Genomic DNA, 13,140 nt, shown 5'->3' with positions numbered 1-13,140 from the left:
AATTAGCTTACAATAAATGACGACAATATATCATATAGCTTGTCAACTTGCAAAAGCCAAAGTAACATTTGGATTCCATTAAAATGCCAATAAATCGTATAAGTACTGCCTCAATCTCTACATTGCTTTTCAAAGTAGAGTCATTCCAAATAGAGAATGAATCACAGTCCAGTTTTCTTTTCAATTAAAGTATACATGAGCATACTGAACTTTCAAACTGAAAGTAATTCATTGGGCTTAACCTCATATTTTAATCCTTACAACTAGAACAGAAAATTATATTCATGCTGGTACACTCACATATAATCAAAATGTGATAGGACAAGTTTTAGTAAGATGACTAACTGGAAAGTCCCATACACACTTTGTAGTATATTTTTAATTCAAGTAACAATGATCAAGGAGGTGATAATTTTAGAACAGTAGGCCAAGCCCCTAAAAATGCATAACACAAAAGAATATGTAAATGTTTTACAAACAGATCAGAGAGCACCGAGTCTTACATAAAATATGCATAGTACTCACTATATAGTATGTGCGCATAGTACTATGCAAAAATAAGCAGCTTACCATGAGGATTCATTCATTTTTATATACACATACATATATGTAGTACTATACCCTTTATATCAAATAAAGTAAATTGGATCTAGTAATATTTGACTAAATAAAATACAATTAAGTTTATATTGAGTGCTCAGTGTGATATCTCATTCAAAACCAGCAGGTTTGTAGAATTAAGATGTATTGTAACTGCATCATTGAACTCGCCTGCCTACCAACCCTTCAAAAACTCATTAAATCTGAACTGATCAAGTTGACTCATATAGCATAGAAAAAAGTACTTAGCTTGATCCAGATGAAAATAATCAGCAGATTGAGTCCATTATCTTAGGATACGTCTTCTCAAGATGAAAATTAAGGTATGTATTATCTTCAATTGTAAGCAGGAGCTGACATTCGTACAATGAGCTATTCCATTTTCATATGGCTGGTCTTCAAACTATAAAAAAGTGAGTCCCCAAAACAACACAAAATAAACCAAAAAAAACTGCTCGAACTCATTCAACAAAAACCACCATGTGATCAAAGTTCCTCATCGTGAAAGGATAAAATGTCCAACATTTCCTCTTTATTATTTACAACGGAAGGGTGTTGCCATGGGAGCGACAGTAGCTCCTGCCGTGGCATGTCTATTCATGGCCCAATTTGAAGACAAATATGTATACAATTCGATATTCTTTTCCAAGATTCTATTTTGGAAAAGATTCATTGACGATATTATTTTTATATGGAAAGGTTCTGTAGAAGAATTGAACCAATTTGTAAATCAACTTAATGAAAGTGATCATAACATCCAGTTCAGTGCTAATATGGATAGAGCGAATATTAGTTTTCTAGATATTCAGATCTCTTTAACATCGGGTCATTTCCATTCAACTATTTACAGAAAGAGCACTGATAGAAATTCAATACTCCACTACAGAAGTTTCCATCCTAAAAAACTTAAAAATAGTATCCCTAATAGTCAATTTTTGAGGTTGAAACGTTTATGTTCTTCTTCTGCTGAATTTCAATCTCAAGCAAAAATTATGGGACAACGCTTCCATGACAGAGGATACCTAGAACATTGCATTAAAATCGCTCACAAGAGAGCCAAAAATGCCAATCGTGATTGGCTATTGTTGCCTAATAACAAATCAGATCAAATTAATTCAAGAATGACCTGTGTTTTACCTTTCTCTAACAAAACTTCTCATATTCAAAAGATTATATATAAACATTGGAGCATATTAAGTTATCATTCAGTTTTCTCTGAGGCTCCCATGTTTGCACATAAAAGGAACAAAAATTTAGGTGAATATTTCAATAATTACACTAATAATAATCTTATTGATCAAGATGTTATGAATCCAAGGGGGCACACTTGTTGTGGTAGATGCAAATATTGTTGTTATTCCTTGACCACAGATCAGATTGAGATACCTAACATGAATAAACAATATCATTTACAAGGTTATTCAGATTGTAATACTTCCCAAGTAATCTATGGGATATTTTGTCCATGTAACAAAATATATATTGGTCAAACTAAAAGGGCTATAAAATTAAGAATAGCGGAACATCTGAGCAGTATTCGTACTAATAAATCAGAAGCTCCTTTAACTGACCATTGGCATTCCGTTGGCCATTCTTTAAATGATCTTAAGTTCTGTGTAATCAGGCAATTTAAATTCAACAGACGGGGTGATATCTCTCATACTCTTTTATATCATGAACAGCGTTTAATTTACACTTGGAAAACAGTAATTCCTTATGGTCTTAACAAGGAAATAGAATGGACCATCAGATGATTGAGATTTAGCTGTTTCCTATTATAAACAATAATGGTATGTGTTCATGACGGTAGATGTCATGTGACCATGCTACGTTTGTATATACGTCCATACGTAATACGTTGATTCAGCTCTTCACTTTGAGATTCTTTGGCGACGTGTTCCTTCCATTAGGAGACCCGAAGGTATTTCATCATTTTGAATTTATAAGATATTTTTGAACAGGTTAATCTTTTTGAGAACTGCATTATTACATATTTTTATTTGTTTATTTTTAGTTATCTTTCTTTCCTCCTGATGACGCAATTTTTGGTAAAACACGATCGGTGGAGGAAATGTTGGACATTTTATCCTTTCACGATGAGGAACTTTGATCACATGGTGGTTTTTGTTGAATGAGTTCGAGCAGTTTTTTTTGGTTTATTTTGTGTTGTTTTGGGGACTCACTTTTTTATAGTTTGAAGACCAGCCATATGAAAATGGAATAGCTCATTGTACGAATGTCAGCTCCTGTTTACAATTGAAGATAATACATACCTTAATTTTCATCTTGAGAAGACGTATCCTAAGATAATGGACTCAATCTGCTGATTATTTTCATCTGGATCAAGCTAAGTACTTTTTTCTATGCTATATGAGTCAACTTGATCAGTTCAGATTTAATGAGTTTTTGAAGGGTTGGTAGGCAGGTGAGTGCAATGATGCAGTTACAATACATCTTAATTCTACAAACCTGCTGGTTTTGAATGAGATATCACACTGAGCACTCAATATAAACTTTATTGTATTTTATTTAGTCAAATATTACTAGATCCAATTTACTTTATTTGATATATTATTTAATCGGTGAATTGTTTATCATTATTTATTTCTCCAATTTATTTATATTTTGAGTACTATACCCTTTCCCATGCGTTATTTTATTTGCAGGGAGCATGTCATGGGTAGAGAATGGAATCATTAACCAGCCAGTGCAATTGCATTAGCACATGCTAACTGGCTAACACCGAGTTACTGTATATATTTGAATATAAGTCGATCTGAATATAAGCCGAGACCCCCATTCCTCCCCCCAAAGGAGGAAAACTGGTTAACTCGAATATAAGGCAGGAGCTTAATATTCAAGTGCCATGCCCTGCCAGGATCTGCACCCAGTGTCCCCTCCGTCACGCCCTCCCCTGCAAGGTTCTGCACTCAGCCCCCCTCCCTCAATCCCATTCCCTACCAGGCTGTGAACCAAGCCCCCTTCCCTTCCAGGCTCTGAATACTGTCCCCCCTCCCTGCCAGGCTCTGAACACTGTCCCACCTTCCTTCCCTGTATCCTCTTCCCCCTAAAAAGAGCCAATCTCATCAGTGATGTCACAATGGCTTAATTGTCCCGTACTCCCCTCTGCCCTCTAACCCAGCCAGCAGATTCCACCTAGTAGTAGGCCGGGACAGGAGGGATCCCTCCCATCTCCTGCCACAGCCAACATTAACAATTACCACCCTCCCTCCTTCCTTCCCTCGCGTACCTGTTTGTTCCCTGGTGGTCCAGTGTGTATCCCAAACTGAAATCCTCCAGAAGATTGTAAAGGTAAGTAGCCAGTAGCTCACCCAGGCCGGCACACAGCAGCGAGCTTTTCGTGCTGCTGGCTGGCCCTGCACCGCTCCTTGATAGGCTGCCACGAAAACCGCGAATCCCACAAGAACTTGCGGCAGCCTATCAAGGAGCAGTGCAGGGCCAACCAGCAGCATGAAAAGCTCGCTGCTGTGTGCCGGCCTGGTTGCGCCGCTGGCTACTTACCTTTACAATTTCTGGAGGATTTCAGTGGGAGATACATGCTGGACCACCGAGGAACAAACAGGTACGCGAGGGAGGGTGGTAATTCTTAGTGTTGGCCAGGGCAGGAGACGGGAGGGATCCCTCCTGTCCCAGCCTAAGGCAGGCCTGCAGGAAGTCCAAGAGGGTTTCGGGTGGTCATTGGGAGATGACCCGAATATAAACCGGGACCCCCATTTTTTGGCCAATTTTTTGGCCCCAAAATCCCGGTTTATATTCGAGTATATACGGTATGTGGGGCCACTTAGCACTTCTTAAAATAAATTTAAAAAAAAAAAAGTTTTTTAATATCACCGCATTGAATCTGATTCACCGCATTGAAGGGGGGATTCATCAACAGGCACTAATGATCAGCATGTGCTAAACGCTAAGAATCCCATAGGAATATAATGGATGTCTTAGGTTTAATGAGCACTAAATCAGTTAGTGCCCGTTGATGAATTCCTCCCTTTGTGTGAAGGAAAATCCTGTGTTATGCCACAATAAGTCCAGATTCTGGCATTCTTTAGTAAAAGAGCCCCATGGTATAAAGCATGTTAAACTGATTTAGAATGCACTCAGTACATTAAGGTGGACAAACAAGGAATGCACATGCATAAAGTATGTATATGAGTGAATTTCTTAATAAAGGCGGTTAATAAAGCCACATAAATAAATAAAAGTATACATCGTAACTTCTATGGATAGATTACATTCTAGTGGCCACTGATCCCTTTATTCAGATGTGTTAGGTTATCATAGACCCAGTTAAAATCACAGATCACACTATGGAATAATATATACAAATCTTGTCCTTACTCATAAAATCTTTCACTCAGGATGACCTTTATACTTTCTCACCTACTGACCCCTTTTTACTCCCATGGTCCTTCATATCTTCCCAACATGACTGTTTAACGGTTCCGTGAGAGCCATTCAGGAAGCTGCTCAGCGCCAAGCAGCAGTGCTAAAGTGCAATCCTGCTCGGTACCACTCAGCAGCTGAAGCCGGAACTCACGGCAGCAACCGACCAGGTTAGCAGCAGGGCAAGAGCGCGGAGAGCTCGCTCCTGCCCGCTACACCTTTGGACCACTAGGGATTCTAGCAGCAGAGGAGGTACGATGGACAGGGCAGGGAGGGGGGACAGGGGGCAGAACCTGGTGGCCTGGCAGAGGCCTGCAATAAGTCTGGGAGGAGGGCGAGTGGGCATTGGGCGTTGGCCCGAATATAAACTGGGACCCTCATTTTGGGGCCAATTTTTGGGCCCCAAAATCCCAGTTTATATTTGAGTATATATGGTATATATATGGACAATGATTTATTTATTTAGATTTATATCCCATTCTACCCTAAGAGCTCAAAATGGGTTACATTTACAGTGCTAAATCTACTTTACTTTATGTACAAATGCTTTTCCTGAGAGCCAGGAGATTATGTTTTAAAATGCCATCGCATGAGTTGCCAATGGACACTGTGCATGCAGGTACTTTTAGGTACACAATTACTAATCATAAAAGTGGTTTGTGTGAGTGGCAAGTAGATGAGAGGGAATCTGCGTGATATAAGGATTCCTAGTCTGGAGTTGGTGCAGGCTCTCTTTGGAAGGGGTGTAAAGAAGTGTGCGACTGAGTACTCGTGCACTCACATAATGCAAACATATATAGTAAAATGGAAATGTTCACTAGGGGCCAGATTCTGTAATGGGCACCTAAAAAAACAGACTATTGCATGTCAATCACACTTAGGCACCCATTACAGAATCATGTTTAGCGGCACCTAACTTAAAATTTAGGCTCATGTAATATAGGCCAGGGTTTTAAAGGCCTACATTATAAGCACCTAGGTCCTTTATAGAATCATGCCTAGTGGTGCCTAAGTCTTTCTCCACCCCGAAACATACTTATTTTGGTGTAGGCCCTGCTAGACACCTATCATTTGTAGAATTGCATCTCCCAAATTAACTATCCATTTAGCATACATGGCGTGTCTTTCAAGGGAAGCATACACATGGGCAGAGCTGGGGCAAAGACAGGGTGGGGTTCAAACTTATACATGTAACTTACAGAACACTGGAAATTATGCAGGTACCTACAGCACTTAGCCGCTAACATTTATATAAGCACTTAGGTCCCATATTCTAGAAATGGTGCCTTAAGTTAGGTGTCTTACCGGTGCCTAAGTGAAAAACACTGTTTAAAAATGAGTAGTAGCAGTTTTTTTTAATGTAGGTGTCTAAAATTGGTAAAAATGAGTTTGTTCAATCGATTTGTAAACTAAGAATTTTTATAGCTCTGTTAATTCAACCAGTAGCCTAAGAACTATATAGCTTTCCACTTCTTCCATTATGTAAGATTGTACTGACGACTTTGAATTGTAACCTCTTCGCTGATTGTCCAGCACTTCTTGTTGTAAACCACCTCAAACTATCATGGCTTTGGCAGTATATAAGAATAAAATTATTATTATTATTATAAAAGAAGACACCTGGATCATGGCTTTATGACACCTAACACCACTGTAGGCATGGCTAACACCATGGCACTAGGCATCGTAGAGCAGCTCTATAGCTGTGATTCACATGAAAAGTAGGCACCGGAAATGTAGGCCTTGAAAATTCTGGCCTACCTTTCCAGCGCCTACATTCACAAGTAGTGATTCTATAAATAGTGCAGTTGCGTGATTGACATGTGATTGGTAGCCGATAACGATGGTGCCGTTTATAGAATCCGGGCCTCAGGCATGAGTGCTCAAGCCTAAGCATGGGCATGAATATATACTTGGTTATGTTAGTATTCTAATGGAGAAAGTAGTACTGAACAAAAGATTTCCAACAAAGAGCCAGGAAAATAACCAGGGAAAACAGTTTATTGTATAATCCTCAAAAGCAAATACAGTAAAGCCTTGGTTTGCGAGCATAATTTATTCCAGAAGCATGCTTATAATCCAAAGCACTCGTATATCAAAGCGAATTTCCTCATAGCAAAAAATGGAAATTCAGACAATTAGTGCCACAACCCAAAAACTTTAATACAAAATACTATGTGTACTTGTATTGAAGGACCTCACTCATTTAGCACAGTCACTACACTCAGTGTCGGAGAGAGAAGAACCATCGGCTCAGTTGTGATGTGTGTATACTGTATGTACTTGTATTGCAAGACATTGCTTGTATAACAAGTTAAAATTTAATGTTTTGCACTAAACACAAAACATTTGCAAACCAAGTTAATTGCAATCCAAGGTTTTACTTTATGTACCAGAGATCTGACAGAGTACGATGCTTCAATGAAAAATACATCTGCTTCAGGGGTCAAACCACTCAAAATTATGGAGGACAATGCAAATGAGGTTTGTAGACAAATATCCTTCATTTATTTTGGAGGGTTTTTTTATTCGTTTAAATGAGATATTTATTTCTCTACGAATCTAGAAACATAGACACATGACAGCAGATAAAGGCCAAATGGCCCATCCAGTCTGTCTATCCGCAGCATCCACTATCTCCGCCTCTCCCTAAGAGATCCCACATGCCTGTCACATGCTTTCTTGAATTCATTTGTATTATTCTCCCTAATCTTGAGTGGATTGAACCCTAAGACAGACATACATTTTGCCAAAACACAGTGCTGTGTTGGGTTTAATTTCTTCATTGGATTTTTCATTGTGGGGTTCCCTCTCTGGACTTTAGCTCTGAATGCTAGTATTCTATACAGGAAAGTAAGAGCCTAATTTTCTTTAAAGAATAGTCTCCTACCTCACACTCTCCAGGCATTTAATTACAGGTACTTCTTCATAGAAATGTCATTTTGTGGGCCTAATAGTTTTCTAACTGGGATGCCAATGATGTATGTCAGGATTGTCCAACCTGCGGCCCCGTGAAGTATTTTGTGCGGCCCCCGGTTGAGGACGATACAGTGTTTTCCTCTGCTGCCCCCGGGTGTTTACTGTCTTGCCGGCTCCCTCCTCTGTTTTGCTGCAGCGTTTGCGCGGCCCCAAATAAATTTTTTCAGCCAATGCGGCCCAGGAAAGCCAAAGTTTGGGCACCCCATTGTATGTAAAAACATGCTACATTTGGTAAGTGCCAACATTTAAACGAAAGAGTGTTATCTATTCGTCTGGGTTCAGCATGTTGAATTAGCATAGCATTTTCTCCTCTACCTACTATTTTCCATATGCTGCACCCTGTCTTATTTGATTTTTCTAATACCAAGCACTGGTTTCTTCCTTGACAGCAAGCTTAGCCCCCTTTTATTTTTTATAAAGCCGCATTAGGTTTTTTTTATCGTTGGTCAAGGCAGTATTAGCTCCAACGCTCATAAAAAAATCTATGAGCATCTAAGTTTTTACCGCCACGGGTGGCGATAAAAAAGCTTAACACAGCTTCATAAAAGGGGGGGAGGGGTTAATTTTCTATAAATAACTTTGAAATAAATGGTGTGGCTGCCGTGTTAGTCCACTCTTAAAGATAATATGTAGAAATAAGAAGAAATAAAACAAAAAGAATCCAAGTGATACCTTTTTTAATGGACTAACTAAAGAATGGTTAGATTAGCTTTTGAAGGTAATTCTTCTTCAGATCAGAAATAATCAAATACTTTGATGTTTTACTCTTATATACTGATAGCTGTTTTCATTTGCTTATCTCTGATCTGAAGAAGGATTGCCTTAGAAAGCTAATCTAACCATGCTCTAGTTAGTCCAATAAAAAAAGATATCACTTGGATTATTTTTGTTTTATTTCTTCTAATTTCTACATATTATCTTTAAGAGTGGACTAACACGGCAGCCACACCATTTATTTCAAAGTTATTTAAAGAAAATTAACACACACACATCTTTTTATGAAGCTGCATTAGGCTTTTTTATTTCTACATATTATCTTTGAAATAAATGAACGCAAATAATAGAATACATACCCTTGAGGTGAAAGTTTATCCAACCAGCCTGATTTAACTGTCTTTGTTGATGACCCATAGAAGCATGCATATGGAGATATTGGTGAATCACTATGAACAGCTGTTTCAAGATCATCAATTGGTTCAGGCACTCCTTGAGTTGGCAAAGTATAGCTCATTCTGTTACCAAAGCTCCAAAACTTTTCTTTTTGATTCCATATGCATGCAAGAGAATGATTTTTTGGTGCTTCCACATTTCTTGTCCTTAAATTCTGAGTACACTCTTCCACTGTTGAATACTCAGATTCTAACGATGAGCGCTCTGGGAAAATATCATTTTCCTCATGGAAAGTCATTTCCTTTTCCTCTTGGTCCTCAGATATACAGTACTTCCTATGAAGTAAACAAAAATCAATTGCAGCAACAATAACTTAGAATTACAAAATGAAACAGATCAAGCACAGGTATGAAAAAACATGTTTGATAATTTAAAAATTGCAGAGAATTATTTTTTAAATATTTCTACATAGGTTCCTACTAAAAATATTACTACCAAAGCACAATACAGAAAATTGAAGTCCTTATCAAAAAACATAGGGCCTGTTTTGCAAAGCTGCACTAGCAGCTGCCACACGGAAACAGCCCCGAAGCCCTTTAAATCTCTGTGGGCTTTGGGGCCATTACCGCAATGCAGTCCCTAGCACGGCTTTGTAAAACAGGCTCATAGTAATACAATAAATGATGGTAAAGACCTATGCAGTCCATCCCATCTGTCCAACAGTCACATTCATTGTCAAGGCAATGTTGAACCAACAATCCAACTTATTATTACATTTTACTTACTACGTTGCACTATACAGTAAGATGTCTTCCCCTCCCCCTGAGATATGCCAAACCTGTACTCAGATATAAACATAGAAACACAGAAACACGAAGGCAGATAAAGGCCAATTGGCAATTGCTCCTGATCCATCCTTGACATTTTTGAGGCTCAGACTATAAAAATGTCTGACCAGCACTGACCCTACTTCCCAGCTACTGAGGTGCTATCAAAACCTACTCCAGACCCTCCTGACCTTTCTTCCACATACAAGACACAGACCGTAGAAGTCCGTCCAGCATAGGCTACATAACTCCATTGATGATGTTGCCACCAAAGTTAACTCCAGCCCTTCCTGATCTATCTTGACATATATGGGACTGTCCCACTCGTGGAGCTGCCATTCAAACTCCTGCACATCATAAATGAAGTTATAGCTGTTAATCTGTCAAGTTATGTTTTAATGCTATTCTCTTTCTATTTAGGGATCCTTTGTGCTTGTATAGTGTTTCCCAATAAACTTCTCTTAAAATGCACTGATTGAAGCACAAACTGTACATACTATATGAGTGCTATGCAGCAGGAACACAGAATTCATGTGTTACCTAGAATCTGCACACCTGGCACATGAGGGAAGTGAGATGAACATTCACTGCTAAGTTGGCATCTCTAGTTATGTTTTCAACTACAGCATATCACCACCTCTCCTTGCGAGCTACAAAATCGTAGCCGTGGAAAAAATTGAAGTGGTGAATGTAAAGCTCCTCTACCCTTGCCCCTTCCCCCAACTTTTGCTTCTGGGAGCCTATTTGGGTTGAGGGATACGCTGCTTTGACTAGCCCATTAATGTGCCAACAACGACCTGATTAGTAAAGGGCTTTTTTGTGACTAACCAAAATGCAGTACAGTGGTGCCTCGCATAACGGACGCCTCGCACAGCGAACGCTGCGCACAACGAACTTCAGGTCTTGCTTCCCACAACGAACTTCGTTTCACACAACGAAGTCGCCCGAGCTGCATCCTTAACTGCCCTCTCTCCGCCTGGCTCCCTGTGCAGTGGCGCTACATATTTTAAACCCCCCTGCCGCTGCTGCTGCATATTTTTAAGCCTCTGCCGCCACCGCATATTTTTAAACCTCCCCCCGCCGCCACATATTTTTTTTAAAAAGCCACCACTGCTGCAACTTTAATCTCACCCGCTCACTCGTAACTGGTGGTCTAGCAAATTTCCCAGCCAGAAGCGCAGAGATCAAGAGCAAGCCTTCTGTGCTACTGCCTGGGCCTGCGCTGATCTCTGAATGGCTACAGTCAGCTCTCGCGGGACTCACAAGAACTAACTGCAGCCATTCGGAGATCGGCATGGGCCCACACAGGCGTGCAGAGGAATTGCTCCTGATCTCTGCGCTTCTGGCCTGTACGCCACTGGCTGGGAAAGATGGGAGGAATTAAAAAAGGTGCCGAGGGGGGATGATTAAAAAGGTACTGGGGAGTATGTGGGGGGTGATTATAATACACAGCAAGGATCAACAAAACCCCTGTCTCCCCTCCCCTTCACATATATCCCCTCTACTATCAAGAAAATTGAATAAGCCAAATTATTATAGAATGCTACACAGAAATATCATGCTAACAGAATACCACAGTCACACATAGCAGGAATAGGGTTAGGGTAGTGCAACTAGGGCAACTGTCCCCCCTGGTCAAAGAGAGCCGTAAGCCTCTGCCTGGACTTTGCAGTCCCCAGTTGTGTCTAACACCAGCTCTAACAAGATAAATTTATCTTTTTTTATGTCATCTTAGCATATTTTATGCTACAGAACGAATTATTTTTTTTAACATGTATTGTTATGGGAAAACGCGTTTCACATAACGAACTTTTCGCATAACAAACTTGCTCCTGGAACCAATTAAGTTCGTTGTGTGAGGCACCACTGTAATTTTTAAAAGTAGAAACATGCAATAAGTGCAAAATATGTGTAATAGATGCAGAGGGGTTGCCCTGTACGTGCCCTGCATTTACCACACAGGGCACACAATTAATCCACAACCACCGTTACTTGTCTGGGCCAATAATGCAGGTTGTCCCCGCTATTAGCCTAGGCATGTAACGTGATGGACGTGCATAACACTCAGGATAATTACCTGTGGTGGTGCACCTATTTCCACCCCCCAAAAAAACATCACCAGTAAATACTATTTATTGAAATCTTCAACCACCTTCCACCCGATCCAACCCTCTCCCCAAAGGCCTGATCTCCCTCCTGATTTGTTTCTTATATGGAAGGATGGCCTGTTGCAGTGGCACCATGAGACTTTCACTACAGGTTACTGGTGCCATTTGGAATCTTGTCACTGATCTGGGTGACAGCAGAAAGGCATTGATGACTCCTAGAACCCATAGGATCATCAATGCTGACTCCTGGGTAGATAATCAGGGGGGTAGGGAATGGAAATTGAGAGGGGAGGGAGAAGTTAGAGCCCTGGAGCTGGGGTTTATGTGTCAATGGGTAGAGTTTATATGTTAGCAGGTAGAGATCTAAATCCAGAGGATTGAGGTTTATGTGCTGGGAGTTGGGCTTTTGAATAAGGGGGTTGTAGTTATGTGTGAAGGATTCTGTCCTTGGGGGAGGTGGGTGGATTGGGAGGTCAGAATGTGCTGTACGCTAAACCTTTACTTTGTAGTAGTCATGCTACTGTACTGCTGGGTAGCATAACTGTAGTTAATGTCTCTTCTTGAGGTTTAATGTCATAGTGGCTGTTTAATGCAGCTTAGTAAAAAGAAAAAAGATCCCAAAGTCTTGAAGATGTCAGGGGGCAAACTAGGGAGGTATAGTTTACAGGGAGGAACAGCCTAAAGGATGATTTATTTCATTTTTATCCCTTTTTTTAATCCTTCACAGTGTGAACACAGCTGAATCAACTTTACTGTTGATATTTTCACCATTATTTACTCAGATGCCTAAAAATAAATTAATGCATATATAAATAAATAAATAAAAACCCTTTTAAATTAACTCTGTAAAACTTATTGCTCAATCACATAAAAAAAGAACAAGTAGAGGCTTGTTTCCTTCAAAAACAGATCTACAGACCCCTGGGGAACCCCACTATTTACCCTCCCCATTGAGAATATTAACCATTTAACCCTACTCTGTTTTCTATCTTTTAACCAGTTCTTAATCCATAATAGGACATTACCTCCTATCCCATGACTTTCTAATTTCCTCAGAAGTCTTTCACGAGGTACTTTGTCAAATTCCTTTTGAAAATCCAATTACACAATGTTAT

At 39.7% G+C, this 13,140-nt stretch overlaps 1 protein-coding gene across 9 annotated transcripts in view; it reads right to left on the bottom strand.

The window, feature by feature from the left end:
• Nucleotides 1-13,140, bottom strand: part of ARAP2 (ArfGAP with RhoGAP domain, ankyrin repeat and PH domain 2) — a 402,332-nt gene that overhangs the window by 312,702 nt on the left and 76,490 nt on the right. For all 9 annotated transcript variants that reach the window (XM_033947679.1, XM_033947686.1, XM_033947705.1 and 6 more), the window contains one exon: nucleotides 9,054-9,425. In XM_033947679.1, coding sequence (XP_033803570.1) covers nucleotides 9,054-9,425 — 372 coding nt within the window. The remainder of the gene's footprint in view (nucleotides 1-9,053; nucleotides 9,426-13,140) is intronic.

The sequence above is a fragment of the Geotrypetes seraphini genome, chromosome 1, assembly GCF_902459505.1.
Source record: "Geotrypetes seraphini chromosome 1, aGeoSer1.1, whole genome shotgun sequence".
NCBI classification, from domain to species: Eukaryota; Metazoa; Chordata; class Amphibia; order Gymnophiona; family Dermophiidae; genus Geotrypetes; species Geotrypetes seraphini.
This window is presented reverse-complemented; position numbering and strand designations above follow the sequence as displayed.